The sequence below is a fragment of the Aspergillus flavus genome, chromosome 3 (genome assembly GCF_009017415.1).
Source record: "Aspergillus flavus chromosome 3, complete sequence".
Lineage (NCBI taxonomy): Eukaryota > Fungi > Ascomycota > Eurotiomycetes > Eurotiales > Aspergillaceae > Aspergillus > Aspergillus flavus.
In genome coordinates, this window is record NC_092407.1 from 4551256 (window position 1) to 4576895 (window position 25640).

Sequence of the window (25640 nt, forward strand, 5' to 3'; positions counted from 1 at the left end):
TCGCGATGGGATGATACTAACCACATACTTTGGGCGGAGCCGGTCCGTCATCCGTCCCCACCCGGAGGGCGTCATGTCACTACTCTGATAGGAAGAGTTCGATTATCGCCTCAGGCATCATAAGATAGGTTAACAGAGTAGACAAATCAGTCCATAATTAATTCGTCAATATAATACGGTCTGGACTCTATTTACCAGTTGTTTCTTCCGCAGCACATGCCTATTATCATGCAGCATTTCAAAGAAAACACTAACAACACTTTGAGGGATGATTGTATCTCATCTTAAGCGGTATCATAGTTCTAAAGGCAGTTTGATATGCGGCGCGTCTCCAGATAAACTGCCCAATCAATTGCTCAAGGCTAACAAGGTAGGTTCAGCTCTAGATGCGGAGTCCCAAACCAAGATCTGAATTGGAAGCCAAGGATAGTCTCGGGAGAGTCCTGAGAGACTAAGAAATTATCCGTTGTCGACAACTCAACATTTCAAGGATTAATTAGGTTACGTTATTTGGTTCTAAGTCTGAGAAAATTACTCAATACTATTTAAGGGCAGCGACTATTGTGACAGAAAATTTCAAAACCGTAGTGCATTCTCTTGTCAAGCTTGATCAATACGCGCCACATAATTTTATATATACATACGTCTTCACTTGGGATGACTTCGGTGCACTTAATCTTCACGTACTTACTCAAGTAGTGTGTCCTACTGAGTAGTAGCTTTAAGTACTTCATCCATCTAGTTATACAGCCACTCTACAAATCATTAATCAAAGCTGGTGAAATGAGAGGAAACAATGAACTGAGGGGTCGGGTCCAGTTGTTGCGAAGGCGTCCACAAGGGCTTAGCGTCGGCGGTCATAGATCCGCACTAGTCCACTTTCAATGTATGCATCATGTGACGCTCGTTAGTCAGCCACCAGTAATGAGTTCCGCCGCCAAACGTCGTCTGGCGCTGAAGGTATTTTCATCATCATAGGCGTCAACGCATTGCACCCGACACCATCCCCTAGAGTTCCGTGATCACAGGGTATGATCCGGATGTAGCTATTGCTACCCCTTCCTGGGATTATATGTTCTCTGTCTGATCTCTGAGCAACTCTTTACTGTCACCATGTCTGACTGTACGTGTCACCCCATGGCTTGATCCACCCCGTTACTAACCCCTTTCGCAGCCGATTTCGAAGCCGTCCGGAGGCTCCAAGCTGAGCGGAATGCCGCTGCAGCTGGAAAAAAAGGTTCTAGGACCTTTGATCCGTCTAGCCAGCGCACTGACAACTCGACCAAGGCCTCCCTGACTGAATCCTTCGACACCACCCTTTACGAACGCGAAGGCGCCGACAGGTTTTCGGGCTACGACACTTCGATCGCCGTCAATGGTGATGACGAGGAGATGGAGGATGCGGATGGTGGCCACCGTCTGGTGGGACAGTATACCGCAACCAAGAGTCAGATGGATGAATTCGCCCATGGTAATGGAGTGGAGGAGGAGGACATCCTTCTCGGCCGCGAGAAGGCGGCGAGGATTGCAGACCGCGAGACAGACTACCAAAAGCGCCGATTCAACCGTGGCCCTTTGACCCCCACCAGAGCGGACCCTTTCGCTGCGAACACTCATGCGAACGTTGAGGGAGAGGGCCAGACGTATCGTGAAGTCATGGCTCTGCGTGAGCTTGAAAAAGAAGAAGAGCGTGTTCAGAAGCTGATCGCTGAAAAACAGGCCAGTGGCGAGAACGGTGTCGCAGAACATGAGGCCACATTGAAGTTGGAGGACAAAGAAAACACTGACGCCGGCTCGACCGTCACCGTTGCTACGGGACGCAAGCGCAAGCAACGATGGGATGTGACTTCCGAGTCGACCGAAGCAGCTCCCGAGGCTCCCGAGCCTCAGGAGACAAAGAAGAAATCACGCTGGGATCAAACACCCTCCCTTCCTGTTCCTGGCGCCGCCGAAGAAGCACCTAAACGTCGATCGCGATGGGACCAGGCACCTTCTATCACATCAGCCACACCCGTTGGCAACCAGGGGCTCGCAACCCCCATGCATCCTTCACAAGTAGGTGCGGCGCTGATTCCAACCAGCTTTGGAACTGATATCTCTGGCCGCAATGCCCCCTTGTCGGATGAGGAACTTGACATGATGCTTCCGGGCGAGGCCGATGGCTACAAAATCCTTGACCCCCCTCCGGGATACGCGCCAATCCGAAACCCTGCAAGGAAACTTATGTCGACTCCAGCTCCCATGGCCAGCGCGACGGGTGTCGGGGGCTTCATGATGCAAGAACCTGAAAGCGCACGTGCCTTGGGAAAACAGCTCCCAACAGAAATTCCAGGAGTCGGCGATCTTCAGTTCTTCAAGCCCGAGGATATGGCATACTTTGGAAAGCTTATGGAAGGTGGAGACGAGAGCGTGATGTCCGTGGACGAGCTGAAGGAGCGGAAGATCATGAGGCTACTGTTGAAGGTCAAGAACGGCACACCACCAATGAGAAAGACTGCCCTGCGTCAACTCACAGATAACGCACGTCAATTTGGGGCCGGCCCCTTGTTCAACCAGATCCTTCCGTTGCTCATGGAGAAGTCGCTTGAGGACCAAGAGCGCCACTTGTTGGTCAAGGTTATTGATCGTGTTCTCTACAAGCTGGATGATCTTGTCCGCCCCTACGTGCATAAGATTCTCGTCGTCATTGAGCCATTGCTTATTGACCAGGATTATTATGCTCGTGTCGAAGGTAGAGAGATCATCTCCAATCTAGCAAAGGCAGCAGGTCTTGCTACCATGATTAGTACCATGCGTCCCGATATCGACCATGTCGATGAGTATGTCAGAAACACAACCGCACGAGCATTCGCTGTGGTCGCCTCGGCACTTGGTATTCCCGCTCTCCTCCCCTTCCTCCGTGCTGTGTGTCGCAGTAAGAAGTCTTGGCAGGCAAGACACACTGGTGTTAAGATTGTCCAGCAAATCCCCATTCTTATGGGTTGTGCTATTCTTCCTCATTTGAAGGGTCTGGTGGACTGCATTGCCGACAATCTTAGCGATGAGCAAGCCAAGGTCCGAACTGTTACCGCACTAGCAGTAGCAGCCTTAGCTGAGGCCGCTAACCCGTACGGTATCGAAAGCTTCGATGAGATCCTCAATCCTCTTTGGACGGGTGCTAGGAAGCAGCGTGGTAAAGGTCTGGCTGCATTTCTCAAGGCTGTTGGATATATTATTCCTCTCATGGACGAAGAGTATGCCAATTACTATACCAGTCAGATCATGGAGATCCTACTCCGAGAGTTCTCTTCCCCAGATGAGGAGATGAAGAAGGTTGTTCTTAAAGTAGTGTCTCAGTGCGCCAGCACTGATGGTGTGACAGCCGGCTACCTGAAAGAGCATGTTTTGACCGACTTCTTTAAGAGCTTCTGGGTAAGGCGCATGGCCCTTGACAGGAGGAACTACCGCCAAGTTGTCGATACCACTGTCGACCTTGGACAAAAGGTTGGCGTCGGTGAGATCCTCGAACGCGTCGTCAACAACCTGAAAGACGAGAGCGAGCCTTACCGGAAGATGACGGTGGAAACCGTTGAGAAACTCATTGCAGCCCTGGGAGCGGCAGATATTTCCGAGAGGTTGGAGGAGAGACTCATCGACGGTGTTCTCTACGCCTTCCAGGAGCAGAGCATTGAGGATATTGTAATTCTGAACGGGTTTGGAACAGCGGTCAATGCACTTGGTACTCGTTGCAAGCCGTATCTTCCACAGATCGTCAGTACCATTCTTTGGCGATTGAACAACAAGTCCGCTACTGTGCGTCAGCAGGCTGCAGACCTGATTTCTCGCATTGCAATGGTTATGAAGCAGTGTGGGGAGGATGCACTAATGGGTAAGCTTGGTATTGTACTCTACGAGTACCTGGGTGAAGAATACCCAGAGGTCCTTGGTTCCATTCTGGGTGCTCTACGTTCCATTGTGACCGTTGTCGGTATTAATCAGATGCAACCACCCATTCGAGACTTGCTTCCTCGTCTTACACCCATCCTGCGTAACCGTCATGAAAAGGTCCAGGAAAACACCATCGATCTTGTCGGTCGTATTGCGGACCGTGGTCCCGAGTCTGTCAATGCTCGCGAATGGATGCGTATTTGTTTCGAGTTGCTTGACATGTTGAAGGCACACAAGAAGGGTATCCGTCGTGCGGCAAACAACACTTTTGGTTTCATCGCCAAGGCAATTGGTCCTCAGGATGTTCTCGCAACACTGCTTAACAACCTACGTGTGCAGGAGCGTCAGTCACGTGTTTGTACTGCTGTCGCCATCGGTATCGTGGCTGAAACGTGTGCTCCGTTCACTGTGCTTCCAGCTCTGATGAACGAATACCGCGTACCTGAATTGAACGTCCAAAACGGTGTCTTGAAGGCCATGTCCTTTTTGTTCGAATACATCGGCGAGATGGCTAAAGACTACGTTTATGCCGTTACGCCCCTTCTCGAGGATGCTCTTATTGATAGAGACCAGGTGCATCGCCAGACTGCAGCCAGCGTTGTCAAGCACATTGCTTTGGGTGTGGTCGGTCTCGGATGTGAAGATGCAATGGTCCACCTTCTCAACTTAGTATTCCCCAACATCTTCGAAACCAGTCCTCACGTTATCGACCGTGTTATCGAAGCCATTGATGCTATTCGGATGGCCGTTGGCACGGGAGTGGTCATGAACTACGTCTGGGCAGGCCTGTTTCACCCTGCCCGCAAAGTCCGTACACCATACTGGCGGCTTTACAACGATGCTTATGTGCAAAGCGCGGATGCAATGATTCCATATTATCCAACTTTGGAAGATGATGGCTTGGAGAGATCTGAATTGTCCATAATAGTTTAAAAGCGACTTGCTTGTTCATGTATCGTATCACTTCACTTTCTAACTGTTAAGTTCGTTTCGCTGGCATTATGAGCCTGTTTAATCGCGCACGGTGTTCTTGATGGTGGGATTGGCGTGTATTTATTCTCATGGGGCCAGGTATCAGATATAGGAAATGACATTATGGTTATGTCAGTCGCCGATACCATCGGTACTTAGTGTAATACATCAGACTAGTGGTCGGACGTCCGATATTCTTCTGCTCCCCCGCATTTGTTATGCGGGTGCTCGGCGGAGCTCCGGGCTACGAGTGTCTCGGCTCTGCCTCCAACTACACGGCTATATTAATCCAAACTTATTGCGAAATCACCTATCCTGAACAAATCTTGAACGTCACTTGCGGTAATGGCTCTCCCTTCTCACTGCGACGTCCTCGTCATTGGAGGCGGTAATGCCGGCTTCTGCGCCGCCATATCAGCTGTTCAATCCGGTGCCCAGAAGGTGATCATCATTGACAAATGTCCTGAAAACTGGGCAGGAGGAAATTCTTACTTTACCGCAGGAGCATTCCGGACTACCCATGGTGGTCTGGAGGATCTCCTCCCTATTGTGAATAATGTTGATACGGCCACAGCGCACAAGATTGATATGAGCCCGTACACAGCGGCTGACTTCACGAATGACATGGAGCGAGTGACAGGAAAAAGGACGGACCGCGAGCTCAGCCGAGTCCTCGTCAACGATTCGAACGAAACCGTTAAGTGGCTTGCACAGAATGGTGTCCGGTTCCAGCTTTCCTTCAACCGACAGGCGTATGAGGTGAACGGTCGGATCAAGTTCTGGGGAGGCCTGGCCTTGAAGACCCAGGACGGAGGCAAAGGGCTTATTCAAGACCACCTTCGGACGGCCCAGAAACTAGGTATTGATGTTTTCTTCTCAACGGCTGCAGAGAAGTTGGCCACGGACCCAGTGACTCGTGCTGTAACGTCGGTGACGGCTGTGCACCACGGCCAAGTGAAGGTGATCAAGACCAACGCCGTGATACTCGCTGCTGGTGGCTTCGAAGCCAATCCGCGGATGAGGGCACAGTATCTGGGGCCACATTGGGACACCGCCTTAGTTCGCGGTACTCCGTATAATTTGGGCGACTGTCTTGAGATGGCCATTCGCGATGTATCAGCCAAACAAGTGGGCAACTGGTCCGGGTGTCACTGCGTGGCGTGGGACGCAAATGCACCCGCCAATACAGGAGACCGCGAGATCTCCAATGAGTTTACCAAGTCCGGCTACCCATTAGGGATCATGGTCAATCGTCAAGGCTCTCGATTTGTGGACGAAGGCTCGGATCTACGCAACTACACATATGCCATGGTCGGACGGCAGATCCTGCATCAACCGGGTCATGTTGCATTCCAAATCTGGGACTCGCGGACAATCTCCTGGCTGCGGAAGGAAGAGTATCGACCAGAAGTGGTGCAGCATATCACAGCCTCGTCGATATCAGAGCTGGCAGAGAAATGTGCGGCGGAACATGGTTTGGAAGACAAGGACCAGTTCGAGCGGACGATCCATGAGTTCAATAACGCTGTTTATGAAAGCCAACGGCTGAATGATGGCCAGCAATGGGATCCGGCCGTAAAAGACGGCCTCTCAACTCAGTCAAAAGCATGTACGCTCAGCATCCCCAAGTCCAATTGGGCGTTGCCTATCGACCAGCCTCCGTTCCTTGCTATAAAGGTCAGTGCGGGTATCACCTTTACATTTGGTGGTTTGGAGGTGAATCCAGAAACAGCTGCTGTAGTTTCGTCTACGACAAACTGTGAAATTCCCGGGCTGTACTGCGCTGGGGAGATGGTTGGGGGACTCTTCTATGACAATTATCCCGGAGGCAGTGGGTTGACGTCGGGGGCGGTTTTTGGACGCAGGGCAGGGAAAGCTGCTGCGATGGCTTCTACGATAGCTGTACGATAATGTCGCTCTCTGCGCTGACTATCGATTGATGTCGGATGCTGCACTTGGTAGTACTTGGTGTTACTCTGTGCTACCGTCTGTGCTACTTTGATATCCGATTTGGTGCTGTGCAGATGAAATGGACACTGGTTGAATTTAACTTGGGCTTGTTGTTTCACGACATTCGCTATTCTTGTTATTATCAAGGGTTATTTCTTCTATTTTTCCGTGTTTTCTGTTGTTGTCGTTTAGTTTAAGAGATGTATGAGTCTCAGATTGATGAAAATATATATATTGAGGCATATCCCATTGTAACCATGTTCACACCGGCTAATAATCGGATGAAAGGCATTCTGCTTCGTATCCATTGCATTTATGATGAACGGGAGTCTATTGATTCATGGATTTATCTGATACATTTTACACAGGAAGGTCTATCAATCTGTCCATCTACACTATTACTTACTCTTAACTATGATGAAGAATGTAGAAAGGATTACCTAAGCAGAGGAGCAACAATCGACATTATATACGAAGTACACTCTCAGTATCTGGGAACGGTTCTGTACCACCCCAGCCAAACTCAATAGAGACATTGATTGTAACCCTAGGGAACCCACTAACATCTCTCCTTCCCTCTGTGATGAGGAAATGCAGCACACCCATACACATGCACATTGTCACCTCCCCTGTGAACTAATCCGGGAAAAATAAATTAGATTAAATTCTCTTTCTCTTTTTTTCATTACTGATTTGCCACATGTCGCCTATGCCAAGCATTCGCCCTGCAGGCCGTGTCTTGTAGTTGACTAAGTCAAAGTGCCGCGTAAGCCTTCTCCATCCTCCTTGTCATGTGTGGGCTTGGCGGCAGGGATCTGTGGGGAGAGTTCGGCCAATGGTTGAACATTCCTGGATGAGCCCTGCAGACTCAGTGGTCAACATGGAATGGTTCAGGGATTGCGTGGGATTTTGGAACGTCTGTATCAGATATGTTGTGTTGATGGCCCTCTGACTGGTTCGGAGGTCACCTCAGTCTTGTCGACTAGGGATGCGCCTACGTAGGACCCTGGATGATGAGAATACTACCCATCTTTTTCATTTAATTTTATCTATTTATATATGCGCTGGATTGTGAGGTATTTTTTTTTTCTGTTAGATTAAATCAGATGGATTGGTAGTGGGTGATGTTTTGGTTTAGGAAGTAAGTCAACGAACTAATTAATGCGCACTAGTTAGTAAGGGTCTGAACGCTCGAGCGTTGACCTCCTAAATTGGGGTTTTACTTTTTATTTTATTTTATGTTTATTTTATTGTTCTTACAATTTGAACTTTCATAGTAGGATTTTAGTTGAATTTTATTTTGTTTGCAGTGGTGTGGATTTGGACTGGTTCGGATTGAATTGAGAGAGTTCCGCTGGACGAACGACTTCAATTGTGTCGGTACATATGCACGGAGTATAACAGCGGTACTATAGGTATTCGACGGTCCTTCGATAGCGAGTCGAAGCCCTATGACAGTTGATAGATCAGATAACCAATGTACTGTGTAGAAAAAAAGACGATCTATCAGACATCCCAGTACAGAACGAGGGACGGCAAATACCGATACACAGCTATCCATCTGCAATGCAGACAGCACAGCATGGTACCCCTGCATCCTCCCCTCGCTCACCTTACCTCCGAAACATGCGCCCCTGTCTTGCGCCTGATAGGGTTGAATCGCATGGAAATAATTTCCTAGATGTGGCTGTTTTCTCCTCCTGCTCAATCTCCCTGTTTTCGTCGGCGAGACCGAAAAGGAAAATAGGGCACCGGGTACCTCGTAGCTAAACTTCTTCCTCGTCCAGTGCTGGGGGCGAGAGGTCCGAGAGGAGCGTATTACGAAGCGACTAGAAATTAACAACGATTAAAATAGAATATATCGCCGTCGTCGTCCGCGAAGGCAAATTTACAGCTGCAATCATCACCTCCAACGAAACTCTGAAGTGGAGAGGGAGAAATTGATAGTACCTGCGTTGCCCCTCGGTTCATGTGAGAGATCAGGTACCGAGCGTCACTTTTGTGTGTGTTCAGACATTTCGTATATGCACTTGTACTGTTAGCTTCGTGTTGAGATACTACACACTACGTACATGGGCATTAGTCTATGGATACTGGCGATGATTTCTTCCCGTCCCCATCGTGACCAGTGGTAGACTAGATGACGGCCCCATTCGGAAGGATCATCTCTATAACATGAAAAGGTCCCCATAGTGATACTCAGGTACAGAAGTCACCATTTTCTATTCTTGTCCATGTCATTTTACCCAACTGCCCCTTCCAGTTAGTCCCAGATGCAGGGACTGCCATCCATCCCACCTGGCAGTCGTAAGCTCGAACGCTTTGATCAAGGCCTGCCTCGACCCATGTTTGCATTTTGGGGTCGAGGAAACGGGTGCCAGTCCGACCGAATCCACTGCAAGGTGACAACCACTGTACGGAGTACATACGCAATCATTCAATCTATTTCACCGAGTATTAGCCAAAGAGGAATTTGGAATCCTGCATGTGGGTTTCAGAGTTAGTTTGGATGCACAGTGTCTGTGTGGTTTCATAGTGAAATTCCTCCATCCATCGTCTCTTCCATGGACTGAGCAGCACATGCCCACCACCGCCATTGACATACGCCAAGACCGTGGGGCTCCACTTTCTGCACACTAGATGGGTTTTTCCCGTCGGGAATCACGCCAAAGGCTTGCTGCCAGGTGAAGCTTGTTCAAGGGTCCTTGTTTGACCATTCATCCTTTGTGTCATTGAATAGAAAGAAACGTTAGAGATGATGTCGTAGGTTGCTACAGCCTATAATGGAAGATCTATATAGAGTGGCCGGGACGTTGAACCGCCACGAGTATCCGAACCCAATAATGAGAACCAGCCGCAAACGCAACCAGTAAGGTAAATATTATCCTGAAGAACAAAAAACAGGGATACCCCTGAGACCTACGTAATGCTGCTTAACCAGTAGAACGAGAGTTAATCAAACAATGGATACCCAGACCGTAGTAATGTTAACAGGTCGTTCTATTACAAGCATCACTCGACCACCCTTCTCATGGCAGCCCAATCTGACGGTTAGGGCCCAGTGATATCATGCGCGATATCATTGAACTCCAGTTAGAGTGCTGTTCTTGAAGAGGGTGGGACGCCAGCTCCGGCTCTAGTGTGGATGAACGGCGCGTTTCATCTGACTGCTAGCCGCAACCCTGAGAGTGGCAGTGTGGTGGAGCCGGGCCAGGATCGCACGCAGGGATTCAGGGTAAACGGGCTTGCGGGGGAGCGTGCATTTTTTTTTTCTTCCTCATTTCCCGACGGGGGAGGTTGCCATTGACATTGGGTAATGCCATTCTTTTTTCTGTATTTTGTAAAGCGTTCTCAATTCCAAAATGCCCCCAGGGGACCCAACAACCACCATCAAGCCCCCATTTAAACACAGCCAAAAGCAAAACTTCCACGGCACCATACCAGAAGCAGTAAAGTGCCCCCAAAATAAGGAAAGCTTCGTGAGATGTGCACGCGTCAGCTCCTGTGGGTCCAGCCTCTCTGATTGGGTTATCGGGTCGAGCCAAGCTCGGCTATCGACTATCTGCCGTCCCTGGGGCATGTGGCTGCATCACCCTGTCTTTTCCTTAAAAATGAATCATGCCTGGTGCGCACCAATCGCGTGCGCCGTGAAATTTTCTTAGTCGCTGCCCTTTTTGCAGGAGGCTTATCTTAGTTTGGATAGGGGATGTGGGATCCACTAATAGAATATACCTATTTCAGCATAGTACTTACCATTCCAGGACTTGGTGCTAACCATGTGTGTGGTATGGATCTCGGATTGAGTTGGCTAGTAAGCCTAGCTAACCTCCTTAAACTTAGCATCTTCTTTCGAAAGAGTTTAGCACTAACCTTTCTAAGCTACTGAAATAGTATTTACCGATGTAGGCAGTTGGTCGTCGGGAATCGCGACCAATCGAGAGTGATCAATTTCCCCTAGCGGAATGTTCGTAGGCATAGCCTGCCCTTTTGGGAGGGTTAGCTGGATCGAGTAGTATTTAGTAACCTCTTGATGGAGTCAGGTGCGGTTTGGTCAACATTTTGGGGGGGCACGCGGGAGTGAACCACACCCCCTAACAGACGACAAGTTTAAATCGTAAATTAATATCCATACTGAATGGAAAATTTTTTTTTGGTCCTCATGGTCTATCAGTTGCTCTATTAGCTTGGCGCTTCGACTGGTTCTTCCGGCCTTTCGGGGACCTCAGCGCGCGGGCTGTGATCCGTACCCCGTAGAACCTCGAGATACTAAGGTTTCTCTAGTCCGTGGAATGGAGAGATTCTGAAATTCCAGGTACACTGTTCTCTCTATGACGATGAGGGAGAAATAACTAACTACTAATGTACCAACCAGTCTGCAGACCATTCCACCACCATGCCCAACGAGCACCCTCCCCCCAAAAATCTTAACCCAAACTTCCCTCATACATACACAATTATGTACATATACTATCCGATACTATATTCTAGGATGTAAACAATGTATCATATTAACCCCTTTCCTTTACTGGGTTCTTGCGCCCACACCGGAGACAACAACGCCAATCATGACGATCTGCCGAATGGATCTGCCAAGATGGACCCCGTGCAGATGACAGATGTTTAAAAATTTTAGTGTTTTTTTTTCTTTTCTTCTTCTTTACCTATACCTGAATCATTGTACGTTTCATCCGGGTAAACACTTTTCTCAATTAAAGTATCGGGGATCATCAGTTCCTGAAGACTCGAACTCGACCTTCTGGAACTAAAGTGCCGATGGGCGGTCTCCATCTGCCGAGATTGTCCGCTGCGGGTGCCAAATTCTATGACTTTTGTTTAATTCCCTTTTGGGTTGTCTTGAATTGTAGTTCTTATTGTTCATGTACAGTATACGGAAGTAATCTGTCGGTATGCATGAAAGGTTTTTGAAGCCCGGATTATACATCCACCCAGCTCATGCGGACAAACACGGAATACAAAAGCCGGTGCTTACTCGGACCCTTGGCAATGAGATAACTACGTACTCCGTACTCCGTACTGGTACACTTCAGCAGACTATCTATCCCCCTCAAGGGAAGCGAAATTAACAGTCCTAAATATAACCATCTCGATGATAACGGTGTGAACTACACTGCGATAGTTCAGCTAGTGAAAGTCATCTAGCAGTCAGTGCACAGCGCAGACATCCATTCTGGCAATTCTCCCCATCGTTCATTTTACGAGTAAATAGTTACTGGAGTACTTCAGCTCCAGTGTGCACGCATAGACCACCACCACCACCACCAACAACTTTTACCCACCTAAACCAATTTCCCACGATATGTCGCCAAAAAAGCCACCATCTCCATAACCACCTCCCATCAAACTCAAAAAAAGCAGTAAAAAAGACCCAAACCAAAAAGTTTAGGGTTCCAGCAAAACCATCATCAACAAATCAAGCATTGAGGCACAAGCCGCAAAGACCGCCACCAGGCCCCTCTTCATCCATCCCGCACTGGATAACCTCCCCCTCACCTAAAGTGGAAAGCATTGCGGTAGACTAAAGAGCAATTCGTATCGAGTTCACTCTTTTCGACGAATGAGCGGCCCCACCGGATTTCCTGATCAGGAACCCCCGCAAAGAAATTGGGAATAGTGGTGGTTGTTTGCAGGCGGGGCGCCCATGATTCGCCAGCGGGTGGCTGGAGTTCCAGCGTTACGCGTTTTTTCACTCCTCTGATGTGCCGTGTCAAGGGGCGAGCGATTTCCTATTGGTGTGGGTTTTTGTGACCTTCCAAGAAGGGTTTAGACCTATCCCTGCTGCGTGGTGGAGCCCGGGAAGGGCAAAGTTTAAGGGCACGGCATCGCATCTCCATTTTTCTTTTTTTTCTTTTTCTTTTTGATTTTCTGGTTTGCCTCCAGTCTGACTCTGACCTTAGTCTGTTAGGGTGACTGTTCGAGCTAGTCCATTTTGGGCTCTGGGTTTCTGTGGTAGAGACTAAGGATGAGACTAAAGGGGGAGAGGTCTGACTCTGACAGGAAAAGCGGTGAAGTGCTGAACCCGAATGGCTGGCGCTCCAAAATTTTGGCTTTGACAAAGCAGAGGTTACTGCGGGTCTTGGGCGGCCAAAGGAGGCAAACCAGCAGAAGAGACTGTCAACCCATGGTTAGAGCCAGAGTCAGAGTCAGAACTCAGTATCATATTAGGTGTGGTAGTGGTTGTCCACTATAGTCTGGGTTTCGTATCACACTTGTTGGACCCTTATTTTATTCTAATTTATTCTATTGTGTATTGGCAAACCCTTGGTTACTGGAGTAGGTTAAGGGTAATCCTCATTAATTTCCCAATCTGTGATAAAAATAACAACCACCACACCTCCATCCATGAGTTACTAACCATGCTTTTTTTTTCCCGCGGGTTTACGCAATACACGTCCGCTTGGGCCTCTTCCATCGCGCGGAATCCTCATTGGAATTTCGGGACTCCTACTCTGGCCATCTCCGTTTCGCCAGGAGCGGACGACACTCGACCATCACCGCGGTGGAGCAAGGTGCACGAGATATCTGAAGGCAAATTTACCGCCAGATGGCAGGTATTCCGCAATGGCTAGGATGGACTCGGATAGCAAGTGGGCTTTCGCAAAATTGGACCACTGTTCACCGCCAAGGGGGACATACACGCAAACTCTCCTCGATTCCGGTTATATTTAGAAGTAACGTCATTTCGTTTGGTGGTCATCATCTGCCATCAGGGTAAGTGTTCTGAGGATCATAATAACAATGTGTTCGTGGGTGCGGCTCGGCTTCGACTCCTATCCTGTAACGGTTTTTGACGATAGGGAGCTGTATCCGAAGGATCTCGGGATGGGTTCCGTATTCCGGAGTAGGTATAACACTGAAGTTAGGGGTTCGTTTGCCTTTGGGTACAAACGTATGGTTGGATATCCAGCCTCCGAAAAACAAAGCATAGGTATTTAGGGTTAATATTCGAGTTCAGTTAATTTAAACTACAGGGGTAACAGTCTGCAGACGTGAGAAGTTAGGAAGTATGACCTATCCTAGTTTCGTCCTTGACTCGCAGACTACTGAAATCCAATCCAATAGAGCACATGGTGGCTATTACGAACAAACCAATAATTATCACTCACGGTATCAGAACAAAATGCATGTTCATTCAATCTCCAACTTGGGCGGATAAACAGAAAAGAAAGTCCCCCCATCATGGCGACTCCATAGCTTCTCAAATGATTTTCCTTTTTAATTTAGACTCGCTGAGGTTCCTCATAACCTTAGTGGACTAGCGCCCACCACCCAATACTCTCACTACTCAACTAGCCACCACACTAGGAAGATCCAATTTGCCTCTTCGCGAAAGGCTGAAGAAAATCGAAATGTAAATCCTTAAGCTTGACTCCACGCTAACAAACTTGTCGCCCTAGCACGATCTAACTAACAGTATGCGTACCTTTCCCACGCCTATCCTCATCACCTGGCTTGCCTCGTGCTCAGCCGTGTGGGCTCCCTGACCCACGTTCTTCTGCTTTACTCTGAGTTCCGATCAGAGTTGGTTCTATTCGGGTTCCGCGGATGGTTCCCCTATTGTTTGTTGGGTTGTGATTTTCTTTTCTTGTTTCTTTTCTTTTTTTCTTGGTTCCTTCTGGTTGTCAATCCGGATCGCCTCCAATTTGCGATCTTATCGATACTACGTAGTGTACACACAAAATAGCGTCGTTCAAACTACGAAAGCCACAGATGTAACCACCCTCTGCCTACCCCATAGACAATGGATCCGAGCACCACCTCGGAAATGTTCTCCAGCCTATGGCGACCCGAGTCGCTCATCCCTCACAATAAACCCATGCAAGCGGACTGAGCGACAGGGGAGAAAAAAACAAGAAAACATAAATTAGTGGATCCTTGCATCGACAGTGATCCGCTTCTCCTTCGCTTGGAGAACATCGATGTGGACGGACAGCAGAAACTTTAACTAAGCTAGTCGATGAGTTGTGCCTATCAGATTGGGCGTCTGCTAAGGCGCCCCAGTCGAGTGGTCGCAGATGTCAATTTTCTTCTTTTTTGTTTTCTTTGGTTCGGGGACTTGCTTATCCACTTGACATGTTGTTTTCCGTGATGTATTGTGGGTTGCGGGTTTAGTTTTCCTGAGTGCCATGTTATGATATGATATGTTAAGTGGGAGAGACTATCGATCGTGAAGAAATAGTTATGGTCTAGCGTTATGTTTATTAGATTAATTTGTTGGTTCTCTTTTACTCTACCCTTTCGATCTAGTTCTTTTTAGTTTCTGTACACTTGGTTCACTGTGTATGAGAGTTCAAGAAAGTCAAGATGTCAACCAAGGTTGGTCGTGGCAAAAGCGGGAAAAGATGGAAATCCCCCCCGCTTGTCGGAGTTGCGCCGAAATATCCAGACAGGTTTTTGTACTGCACGCAACGGATTATTTCCCGAACGCTGGGGATCTTCAAGATAGCATTTGCGATTTGCAGTAGCTGCAGATTTTCCTCGAGCTATGCCTTGTGATTGTCGATGATAATCTTTGCTTTTTTTTCGATCTTCTGGATCTGGGAATATCCTTACCTAGAGGTTTGACGTTGTGGAGTTCCATATAGGCTTCAGGATAAGGGAAAAGTACAGTTGGAAATACTTGTATGTAGTTGTATCGGATTCTTTTCCAGTCCACATGGATGGAAACAATATATCGTGCTGTACCGCCCGGCAATCTACCGACCGGGTTTTCCCCTTCATGGCGCATTTTACTTTTCGATCGCAAGCCACCGTGCAAAGGTTCCGTGGTCGAGAGCATGTACCCTCGGTCCGTGGGAAAGGGAATAAGAGATGCAACGCATTGGTCGCAACCTCGGCGTGGAATTGAATGCCATTATTCTAGGAGCTTTGTCCCATCGTGCAGAATGTCACCATCAACTTTTTTCCTCGAGTACTCTCTCGAGGTTGTAGGGCCCCATTAGCGAGCGAACTAAGTAGGAAAAACTCTCCACACCGACGTCAGAGCGGGAAGAGAACATCCACTAGCGGTGCCAACCAAGTGAGGATGATAGAACACATCACACGCAACTTGACATCCACTTTCTATCTAGAAAGAAGTATAGTGGGTATGGGCTTGCAGATGGTATCATCGGTAAGTGGCTTGGGATGGTGCCTCTTCCATCACTGGACGTAAGGATGTATGTATGCTTTATGTGGCATGTATGTACAATGACGCGCCGTTCGAGCTCGGGGTATTTCACCACGAGAGATTGGAGCGCAATCCGTTTTCATGACAATAGATTGGTGAACACGCGGGAAGAGCATGATCTCTGCAGAACGAGTGCCGGGTGTAACGCTTTGTGTCTGTTATGCCGTCATTGTGCAGGCATTTTAATATTGTACTCTTCTTAATGTTCATTATTTTTTACTTTATTTAATTTTTGTTGTTGTTCGCTCCCCCCTCTTTTGCTTCAATCGCTTAACGCTTGTACGTATGGAGTATATTCCGAATGGATTGAGGTATTCAAACAGAGTTCATGTGTGTGTGTCCGTGTCCTAAAACTACCTCACCTCCGAGATTTAACTCACTCCATGGATGGTAGTTCATATGCATGCGGATGGCATGAATGATAACCTACCATACCTAAACAGACAGACTACTACCCTATTCAACCTAAATTGCCTATTTTGTCTATCACCTAATGCTCCCCTCAACTTCCCCTCCCCCTCGATTCACTCCAGGGCTTCGTATAAGCAAGGCAAAACCACCACCTCGCCGCATGTATGCATGTATGTATGTACATGCTACCAAAAGAATGGAGTACGCGGCCGGCATTTGCAGCATGAATCACACAGCACCATGAGGGGGAAATAGGAATGTTCGTCAAAGCTCCTAACACCTATGCAGCTCTCTGTATGCACGTGCTCCATACCGAAGGACGGACATGCCACTACATGATCTCGCAGGCTGGCTTTTTTCCATCGTAGCCTCAGAGAGTCAAACCGGAATAGTAAAAAGTAAGGTAAAGTTACCAGAGTCAGGTGGATGGGCGTGCGAATCAGAGGTCCTCGAAGGAGTATTACCGGTATTACCGCCGTCACTGCAGCCCGCAAGCACACTGCAGGTTGCCAGGAGGCCAACTCATCATCCTCCCCGAGCCAATGGGCCAATCGCTGTGCGCGAAGCTTCGGGACTGGAGTCTTGGCCTTTACTGGACTTTGTGATGGTCTGCTGAGGAATGCGTGCTGGGATTATTATTTTTTATTCTTTTTATGGATTTCAATTTTGTGTTTATTTTCGATCATTATAGATTTCTTAATGGTTTTGTTGATTTATTGTCTTTCATATCTCTGTAGCTCTTGTGTATACATCTATCTTCAGGACAATACAGTACGGCTCGGTAATCTTCGGGAGGCTTGAACTTCGATGGGTTGGGAATGGAAGAATCCGACAAAGGACTCCGTAAAATAGAGAAAAAGGGACAGAAAATCAATCAATCAGTGTACAGCAAGTGGAGCTTCAGAACTAAGAGAGGACCCACCAACCCAGCACTACTTTCTCACTGGGAGCTTTTTTATCTCCAGTCGGCCAGCGAGAAAGTCTCCCCCACGGAACGGGTATACCCTTTGACGCATCTTTGTGATCTCCCTCTTCCCCGCTACCTTGAAACACACCCAACTCTCAAGGGCTCACGGCGAACCTTGGTCGCTGCATCTAAGCTCAAGTCTTGGCGTTGCCTGCGCCAGTGGATTTTTTTACATTTTTCTGACCCTTTCTGACTTTCTGCCCACGCTTTCCTGCTTTGGTGCTGGTTGCCCCCTCCAGACACACTACTTGCTAGAGACACGGCACAAACTGTCTCCCCCGCCGCGCCCCCTTTACACTAAACATTCAGCATTGGCTGTGAGGGAGCTTTCTTTCCCTAGTGCTAGTGGTCGACATCTCTTGTGTTCAGCCCACCGCCCCTGATGATTATTCGCGCACACACTCCCTCACACACCACACAGACGACAAGTACTATGTGACATACGGTGTACGTACGCGTGTAATCGGACTCCATACCTCTCTCTCTCCTGAGAGGGTATCCGTAGTTTTAGCCAGAGGATGCTTTTTCGACTCCATATGTCTTTTACTTCACTGTCTCTGCGGAAAACCCACATTGATTCCCTCCTTTTTTTTTATTATGATATTTTGTTTTATTTATTTATTTTTTTTTATTATCGATTCTCATGTTCCTTTCGGCTCCGTCCTGTATGGCTAACCAAACATCACCGACGCCTTTTATTAGATAGTACTACTCCGTAGAGTCATGATGTTATCGTAGCTTACGCACAGCCTATAGAATCCAATCCAAATAGGAAAGAATAAGAATGATTGCTACTATACTTTTCCGATGCCGGAGTTTCAGATGTTTCCCCTATGCCTCCTACTCCCCTGCTTTCGTTCAGATTGAGAGGGAGTCTTGGGGTTGGTTAATTTATCGCGATTTGTCATGGATCTTACTTCTGAAACAGATGTCGTTTAATTTTCAAGTCTAATTCTCTTTTTCCTTCTTTCTTTTTAAGATTATCATAATGAGTAAACAATATTACAATGAGGATTATGATGTTCATGTTGAAGACGATGGAATTTGCCCATGGGTAAAAATAGAAAATAAGCAATTGGGTTTTTTGGTTTTAATTTCCCGTGAAATTAGGGTGTTAGACTTTTTGGAGAACTAAGGGAAATGAGTTCTTTCCTATAATTCGAGATTATAGAGAGAGTGGGTGTGAGGATTGGAGATGTGTAGGAAACAATATTCAATATGGATAAAAAAAAATAAAATAAAATAAGCAAATATTTAGATAGTAAAATAACCACTTTCCCCTCTCTCTTACATAGAGGAGAAAAGAAAAATAAGAGAGAAAAAAAAAAAAAGAAAAAGAAAAATTCAAACCACAAAACCAAAAAAACCAAAACCAAGGAAAGCCAAAAAAGACCCATCGAAACCTTGGGGGTCACCCGAGGAACTGGTTCCTATTTGGAGATTGAGAAAAGTCCACACTGACTTTGGGACTAAAAAAGCAATTAATATTATTTTCCTCGTTTTTCTGATTTAAAAAATAAAAAAAGTAGAAAATAATATTTATTATTATTATTGTAAAATATTATTATTTTTTTTTAACACTGGCGCCGTTTCGAAGCCTAAGCGGCCCAGAGTAACGATCTGCAACCGTCTCCGACGGGACGTCGTCAGTGGCACTAAAACCCATCACCAACACGGCAACGACAGGGCTTCCCTTCGTCCCTGCGCTTCATCACTCATGCTGCGATCCTGTATTTGCTCATAAGCTTCGCCGATCCCCTTCGGGCCCTTCCCCAGACTGTCTTTCATTCTTCCTGTCTATCGGGTTTCAGGGCCTTTCTTTTACTCTGTCTCTGGATCTATTTGTTCCTGGCTCCCTCCCGCCGAAAGATTATCACTATTTACTTCTACTTCTACCATCGACTCCCTTCCTTCTTCTCTCTACCTTTGCGCTGATCAGTCTCAATTGATCTTCACCCTTCCTACTCCCCTTTCTTCCATATCGTGCCCCTCACCGTACCTGTCAATCATACCCAGACTTCTCTTGTTCTACTTGGCTTCGATCATCCTGCCCTTGATCGTCCTTGTTACCCACGTTGGTTTGAATTGCTGAGGGGATATTGTCCACGGCAACACCAATCGCGCAATAACAAAACACGAGCTGAGAGACTATCTCTGTGACAAAACTATTCTCCATGACTATGGTTATTGAAAACCAGAACCGCCAATACGGCGGGATGGGCTTTGACAGTGTTTACCACCACAACACGCCGCAGTTCACTGACCCGTGGACCGCTGCCCACACCACGTCGCATTCGACGCCTCCTGTCTACGCGACATCCATGGCATCCAATCCGATCCTGAACCACCCCAAACAGGAGGAAGTGAGCCGCCCATCCCCCCTCTCCATGCCCTACTCGAGCATCCCCGTCTCCGCACCTTCGATGGTCACCAGCAGCACATACTCGACTACGCCTGCGACTAGCTACCCAGCACCAGAAGTGATGGGTCTTCACCACGATTTGCCTCGCACGTCTTTCGAACAGACTCCTGCCTACACGACTGCTTCGTCCATGAGCAGTTTCGCGCCAGCCAGCTATGCGCCAATCAGCTACGCCCCCCTGCACCACCAGGATAGCCGCCGGATATCACATGCGTAAGAGCCCCAGCCACAAAACTTTTGCGCGTCTTGGAATTTGGAACTGTACTTACACTTTTCTCATTTATAGTGATCCCCGTGCCAGCCAATCACAGCCTTCTTCGGCTCCTACATTCGGTGACGCCCTTGACGCCAGTCGCGGAATGGTCGCACTCAGCCAGGACTTGACTCCCCGTAACATTTACGCTCCTCGCAACGGCCGGGGCTCTGGAGATTCATATGGATTCCCTTCCGCACACTCTTCTGGTTCTTCGATCTCCTCCGGGGGCAGCTACCCATACTACAGCGCTTCAGTCGCATCCGTCGAGTCTTCTGTGACCGACTACAGCTCCACGACTTCCGAGTCCTACGAGAACGGACACTTGTCGCGGACTCTTCCTCGCCCATCGAACCTCCTGACTGGTAGCGCTCCCCCGGGACCCCAGTCCATGATGAGCCAGTTCAGTTCGAAAATGCCCTCCAACACTCAGAAGAAGCACAGGTGCAAGGTGTGCGACAAGCGCTTCACCCGCCCCTCATCTTTGCAGACCCACATGTACAGTCACACTGGTGAAAAGCGTAAGTTCTAAGAAACCTTGTTAGCACGGAAGCGATACTAATATTTTTTATATACAGCTTTCGCCTGTGATGTAGAGGGCTGCGGTCGACACTTTTCCGTTGTTTCCAACCTTCGTCGGCACAAGAAGGTTCACAAGGGCGAGAAGGAAGGCGCCTCGGGTGACGAAGAATAAACAAATCTCGTACTCGCTCGACCTTCTTTTCTACTGCCCTTCCCTTGAGCCTTGTCCTCGCGCAAAGCAACGAAGAGTTTCCGATTGAGATGCTCAACGGACTGCGCTGCGCAACCTTATATTTTCTTTCGGAATGGGTTTTTCCCTTGTACAACAACTTCAATTTTCGTGACTTCTCTTCTTTTATGTCTCCGCGACAACCGGAGAATTGATACCCCTTTTCAATTTTCGCTTTTCATTTTATCATGGATCGGCAGGACACGGCACAAGGGCAACGGGAATTCGCAATGATGTCTCTTTATTCCCCACGTTATGACCATAGAGGTACTGGTTGTTTTCCGGATGGTGATTCTACTTCTTTCTCTCGCTTAGACTAGGGTTTTGGTTTTTTCTTTTCCTTTGACATGAATCTTCAGATACCAACTGGGTTGTGACATGTTTTGACTTCTTTTCTGCGTTTCCGAGGCATCGCTTGTTTGGGGTCCGGAAAATATACGCAGCAGGCAATCGTTTTCTTTTCTTTTCTTTGTCCCCTTTTCTTTTTTAGAGCATTTCTTTTCTTTGCTTTCAAGGGGTGATGCTATGACCAGTAGCTATTTGGCTCGGGTTTTTACATATCGGGTGAAATTGAACGTGAAGGAACTGATACCCGTTGCAATTGAGCGGAGCATATATGGAATGGAATGTTGGGGATTCTTGTTTGGTTTGGATTTCAGCATAGACACAATGTGTCATCTACGGTCGCTACTACTATACCATATTATTGTCTAATACAGATTCGATCTGAAACCAGGATTTTTTCACATCCCTATAAATTTTTGTTAGATGTATGTACATTTAGATACCACGAACAAAGTTCAAATCCAATAAAAAGAGAAAGAAACCCGGGAAAGCATGATGATCCACATACTTGGTCTTCTTCTGTAAAGCAAACCTACACGAGTCAGCATATCAACTGTATTGTACTCCGGAGTACGGAGTACAATGATTCATGTCAAGAATGCATGTCCGTTACAAGAAATGTCAGCCACCACTGATACTGAACTGTACAGTGGGATGCAAAAAGTTTGAAACTATCCATTTATTGCCTGATCTAACCGCCTTCCTAATTTTACTATTTTACACCGCAGAAACCTCGCAAAAACCATACCTGGGCCTGAATACTTAGTTTACAGGTTACCCAACTTAATAACCAGCATCTATCTCCTTCCTAGAAGCTATAAGTCGATGTGTAGATAGACGTGTGTAGGTTCAAATACTGAATTTGGTGGGTTAGTATATGGCGGTATGTAGGGCGGTCAAGCGGATGGTTTCAAACTTTTTGCATCCCACTGTAGTATGTCATGGACAGACTTCACATACGGAGTACTGTACACACATCCTCCATAACAAACTAACTAGACCGGAAATGCTCACATACCCACGACTCAGTAAGCCTTTTAATCTTTGAAGTACGAATACGTACGGTGAATTTGTACTTCAGTTAGAGGTTCTGCTTCTGGTGGATATGTACACGTTTGTTTGGAATATTAGGATGTAGACTAGACTATAAAGAACGAATCGTGCTCGTGGAAGTTGGATTGTGTCCATCTATGTACATTCATAGTAATATTATTACTTTCCAGATGCCATATAGATAGATACATTGACACAACTAAACAGACATCCTCCAAACAAGCACACAAGCACATCATATCACCACGTCCATACAACAGCCACTCACACTCTCAAAGTTCACCAAAGGATAGAGATACCAAGAGAGCCCAAAAATCAAAAACCAAGCAAACCCTCAACTCTTAAAAATCCCCTCCAACCTTGAGGGCAGGTATACACACCCCAAAGGATATAAAGAAAAAGGGAAAAAAAAGACATGCTCCTTGAGGGAGTCGAACCCTCGACTTCAGCTAGGCATGCGGAATCCGTACAACGGTGTTACCACATAAGAGCCACGCCATAACCACTAGGCCAAAGGAGCCGCATCTTACCCAGTGGCAAATCTTGTATGGCTTGTGTTTTCATTGTTTTGCTTTTTTAGCTAGGTGAGGTGTGGTGGATTGAGTGGTTGTTTTACTTTGTTTTTTGGTTGTGTGTGTTTACTTTGGAGTTTGTGGTTGTGCTTTGTTGGGGTTGGTTTGGTTTGGGGTAGGGTGTTTTGGGTTGCGGGATATGGAGTCGTTTGGGGTATGGGTTTTTGGGGTTTGGGTCGTGTTGCTTTTATTAGGGTTGGTGTGTTAAGTTGTAGAGAGGGTGTTGATTTTGATTGATCTGTTGGTTGTGGTGTTGTGATGTCTTTACATTGTGTATCCTGGATCTATATGCCTTCGGCTTCATGCTTGATGAGCCTATGTAGTGGTTGTATGTTTGTTCTTGGATGGAATCGTTTTGAACCGCTCATACCAAGCAACAGATGCTTACTGCATCTCCATAGTCCGAGTAGCTGGGGCATCATCAGATGTATCCTCCGACGAGTCACCACTCTGACCATGCAGTCCCAAAACAGCCACCTCATGCTCCTCCGAAAGATGATGAGCACCAACAAAGAACCCAGCAACAAGACTCACCCCCGCAAAAGCGACATACTAACGACACTGTCAGCAAGCATCACCCATGTGGAAGAAGAGAGGAACAAACCATAATCCACGTAGTCCGCAACGAACCAAACACCGCCTGCCGGACCACCTCCCTCTGATCCGCCGGAAGCGTCCCGATCAGCTGTATATTAGCCGTGACATTCGCGCCACCAAACCGACTCGCGAGCTCACTACCCAGAGATTGCACGAGGTTAGGACCTTCCTTCACCATCTGGTTCTGGAGCACGACTCCCCCGATAACCACCGAGATCGCTGTCGACATAGTGCGCACGAACCCTATTGTAGCGGTGGCTGTTGCGGTATTCTTGACGCCGACAATCGCCTGCAGAGCGAGCAGTGGGCCTTCGAAGTTCATGCCTATCCCTAGACCCGAGATAATCTGGAATCCGATGATCTTGCCCCAGTTAGCTGTTGCTTCGAGGTTGATGAGGAGTCCCGCTCCGAGGGTTAAGAGGCCAAGGCCGAGCCACATCGGGGGGATATATTGGCCCGTTTTCTGGATGAAAAGGCCCGTGAAAGCTCCTGAGAATGTGCAGGCAATGACGAAGGCTAGGAGATAGACCCCGGACATGATTGGGGTGGCGCCGAGGACGGCTTGGAAGTATAGTGGTAGGTAGTATGCCTCGCCCATGAAGATGAATCCGTGACAGAAGCAGACGACGAATGCGGCGATACCGGATCGGTGCTGGAAGAGGATTAGTGGTATTACTGGGTATTTGGCGAGTTTCCATTCGTTTAGGACGAATAGGCTCAGGACTACTATGCTGAACACGATGAGGCAGATGACTGTTGCTGAGTCCCAGGGGTGCGTGACACCGCCGAAGTCTAGGGCGAGGAGAAGCATGATGCTGCTGCCGATTACGAATAATGAGCCGATCCAGTCGACGGCCTTGAGACCGTCCCAGATTGGTGTGTGTGGGTTGTCGAGCTCGAGGGCTAACCATAGCAATAGGAATGCGAGACCGGTGATTGGTACTTAATTCGCAGTATCGACCAGTTAGTTAGCGATCTTTCCAACAAGATATTGGTGATGGGTAAGCAGAGAATGCCATACAGTTGATCCAGAAGCACCACCGCCAGCTGTTATGTGCCCCCTGGTTAGTGTGTTAAGAAGCTGATTGAGATCTTCAAGTAGTACTCACGTCGCTTTCTCCGTTAGCACGCCGCCTAATATGGGACCAATTCCGCTAGCCAAAGCCCAGTCTACGGATAGAAGACCAAAATATAGGCCTCGATCCCTGAGGGAGAACAAGTCACAGACACAGATATTGACCAACGTCATCAGCGCTGCTGCACCCAGGCCTTGCATAACACGACCAAACAGAAACAATGCCATCGTATTGGCTACAGAGCAGATCAAACTTCCCGCAAAGAAGATTGCATTTCCACAAAGCAGAAGCGGCTTTCTTCCCCAAATATCGGACAGCTTCCCCCACGAGGGAACGGAAGCTGTGTTGGCCAGTATGTAGGCACTTCCGATCCAAGTGTACCCTGAAGCTGAATGGAAATGGCCAGCAATAGAAGGCAGAGAGGTAGTGACGATAGTGGCATCTAACGCGGCCACAAATGTTCCGGCGCAAAGACATGACATGACAATAGAAATCTGAAGGAAACTTCGGCTAGAAGTATCTGTTGTAGCTTGAGGCTGGCTTGATGCCATTGTGGACGGCTGGGCAGGTTCTTTCGCCATGACCATTATACTCTTTTGATGAAGTAGTTCGGGCTGCTAGTTATTGTCGCAGCGTCATGGAAAGACAAATATGGATTTCCGCTGGCTCTTTAGACTTCGGTTGCCCGGGCAGTTTTGGTTTGTTCTGTCCCCAACAGTTGCAATCAGTATATTAGAGCAACAAATCCCACCAGTAAGCATGCACTGGTTCTCAGAGTTGCTTGTAGCTCTCCGACAGCAGCCGAGATGCAGTATAAACCGGATGTTGGCTCAAAGTTGTGAAGACTCGTACGAGAGGATAGGCCTGGCTCTTGCGCTGACCGCGTAAAATATCTCTAATGAGAGCTCTATCCTGAACAATGATATAAGAAAAATTGAAAAGGGGATTATATATGGGGTATTCATGGTGTTGCGTTGTTTTCTGACAAAGGCAGGTCGTGTTCGTTTTCGTTCTCGTATCCGTTGTCGTATCGCTCCCATACTTTGTCCATGACTACAGTCTCACCATCGACTACACTCACGTCAGTTTCCTGACCACGAAAAACAAGGCAGGATTTGGTATCAGTAGCCTGTTCTTCTGACACTATAGCTGAATAC

The 25640-nt window shown here is 47.6% G+C and overlaps 7 protein-coding genes and 1 non-coding gene across 8 annotated transcripts; 4 read left to right on the top strand and 4 right to left on the bottom strand.

The window, feature by feature from the left end:
- Positions 1 to 1113: 1113 nt before the first annotated feature.
- Positions 1114 to 4860, top strand: F9C07_7607 (splicing factor 3b, subunit 1; the record flags this gene model as incomplete). Its single annotated transcript, XM_041291428.1, has 2 exons — positions 1114 to 1123; positions 1175 to 4860. 2 exons carry the CDS (start codon positions 1114 to 1116, stop codon positions 4858 to 4860), a joined length of 3696 nt encoding a protein of 1231 aa, XP_041145289.1.
- A 192-nt stretch (positions 4861 to 5052) lies between these two features.
- F9C07_1474001 (flavo protein subunit of succinate dehydrogenase/fumarate reductase) lies at positions 5053 to 6930 on the top strand. Its single transcript, XM_041285562.2, has one exon. It carries the CDS (start codon positions 5245 to 5247, stop codon positions 6808 to 6810), a length of 1566 nt encoding a protein of 521 aa, XP_041145290.1. The 5' UTR covers positions 5053 to 5244; the 3' UTR covers positions 6811 to 6930.
- Positions 6931 to 12786: 5856 nt separating this feature from the next.
- Positions 12787 to 14048, bottom strand: F9C07_7609 (uncharacterized protein; the record flags this gene model as incomplete). The annotated part of the gene is made up of 4 exons (XM_071511658.1): positions 12787 to 12978; positions 13316 to 13389; positions 13504 to 13567; positions 13974 to 14048. The coding sequence occupies 4 exons, from the start codon at positions 14046 to 14048 to the stop codon at positions 12787 to 12789; spliced, it is 405 nt and encodes a 134-aa protein (XP_071365298.1).
- Positions 14049 to 16782: 2734 nt separating this feature from the next.
- On the top strand, positions 16783 to 17320 carry F9C07_1474079 (uncharacterized protein). The gene has a single exon (XM_071508124.1). It carries the CDS (start codon positions 16874 to 16876, stop codon positions 17246 to 17248), a length of 375 nt encoding a protein of 124 aa, XP_071365299.1. The 5' UTR covers positions 16783 to 16873; the 3' UTR covers positions 17249 to 17320.
- A 1006-nt stretch (positions 17321 to 18326) lies between these two features.
- F9C07_1474097 (uncharacterized protein) lies at positions 18327 to 18861 on the bottom strand. The gene has a single exon (XM_071508125.1). The coding sequence runs from the start codon at positions 18809 to 18811 to the stop codon at positions 18521 to 18523; it is 291 nt and encodes a 96-aa protein (XP_071365300.1). The 5' UTR covers positions 18812 to 18861; the 3' UTR covers positions 18327 to 18520.
- Positions 18862 to 19088: 227 nt separating this feature from the next.
- flbC (uncharacterized protein) lies at positions 19089 to 21648 on the top strand. Its single transcript, XM_041291429.2, has 3 exons — positions 19089 to 20049; positions 20123 to 20610; positions 20668 to 21648. Exons 1-3 carry the CDS (start codon positions 19589 to 19591, stop codon positions 20781 to 20783), a joined length of 1065 nt encoding a protein of 354 aa, XP_041145291.1. The 5' UTR covers positions 19089 to 19588; the 3' UTR covers positions 20784 to 21648.
- Positions 21649 to 22411: 763 nt separating this feature from the next.
- F9C07_2282648 (MFS drug transporter) lies at positions 22412 to 25418 on the bottom strand. The gene is made up of 4 exons (XM_041291423.2): positions 24517 to 25418; positions 24429 to 24454; positions 23415 to 24349; positions 22412 to 23362 (listed from the first exon to the last, which is right to left on the bottom strand). Exons 1-4 carry the CDS (start codon positions 25068 to 25070, stop codon positions 23195 to 23197), a joined length of 1683 nt encoding a protein of 560 aa, XP_041145292.2. The 5' UTR covers positions 25071 to 25418; the 3' UTR covers positions 22412 to 23194.
- Positions 22655 to 22758, bottom strand: F9C07_t108. The gene has a single exon. It is a non-coding gene; the product is annotated as a tRNA-Ile (tRNA).
- Positions 25419 to 25640: the final 222 nt, after the last annotated feature.

Coding starts and splice junctions, on each gene's coding strand:
- F9C07_1474001 (XM_041285562.2), top strand. CDS start 5,245: ATGGCTCTCCCTTCTCACTGCGACGTCCTCGTCATTGGAGGCGGTAAT.
- F9C07_1474079 (XM_071508124.1), top strand. CDS start 16,874: ATGGGCGTGCGAATCAGAGGTCCTCGAAGGAGTATTACCGGTATTACC.
- F9C07_1474097 (XM_071508125.1), bottom strand. CDS start 18,811: ATGGGTCTTTTTTGGCTTTCCTTGGTTTTGGTTTTTTTGGTTTTGTGG.
- flbC (XM_041291429.2), top strand. CDS start 19,589: ATGACTATGGTTATTGAAAACCAGAACCGCCAATACGGCGGGATGGGC. Junction 20,050..20,122: donor AGCCGCCGGATATCACATGC/GTAAGAGCCCCA, acceptor TCTCATTTATAG/TGATCCCCGTGCCAGCCAAT. Junction 20,611..20,667: donor CAGTCACACTGGTGAAAAGC/GTAAGTTCTAAG, acceptor TTTTATATACAG/CTTTCGCCTGTGATGTAGAG.
- F9C07_2282648 (XM_041291423.2), bottom strand. CDS start 25,070: ATGGTCATGGCGAAAGAACCTGCCCAGCCGTCCACAATGGCATCAAGC. Junction 24,455..24,516: donor GTGCTAACGGAGAAAGCGAC/GTGAGTACTACT, acceptor GGCACATAACAG/CTGGCGGTGGTGCTTCTGGA. Junction 23,363..23,414: donor TGCGGACTACGTGGATTATG/GTTTGTTCCTCT, acceptor CAGTGTCGTTAG/TATGTCGCTTTTGCGGGGGT.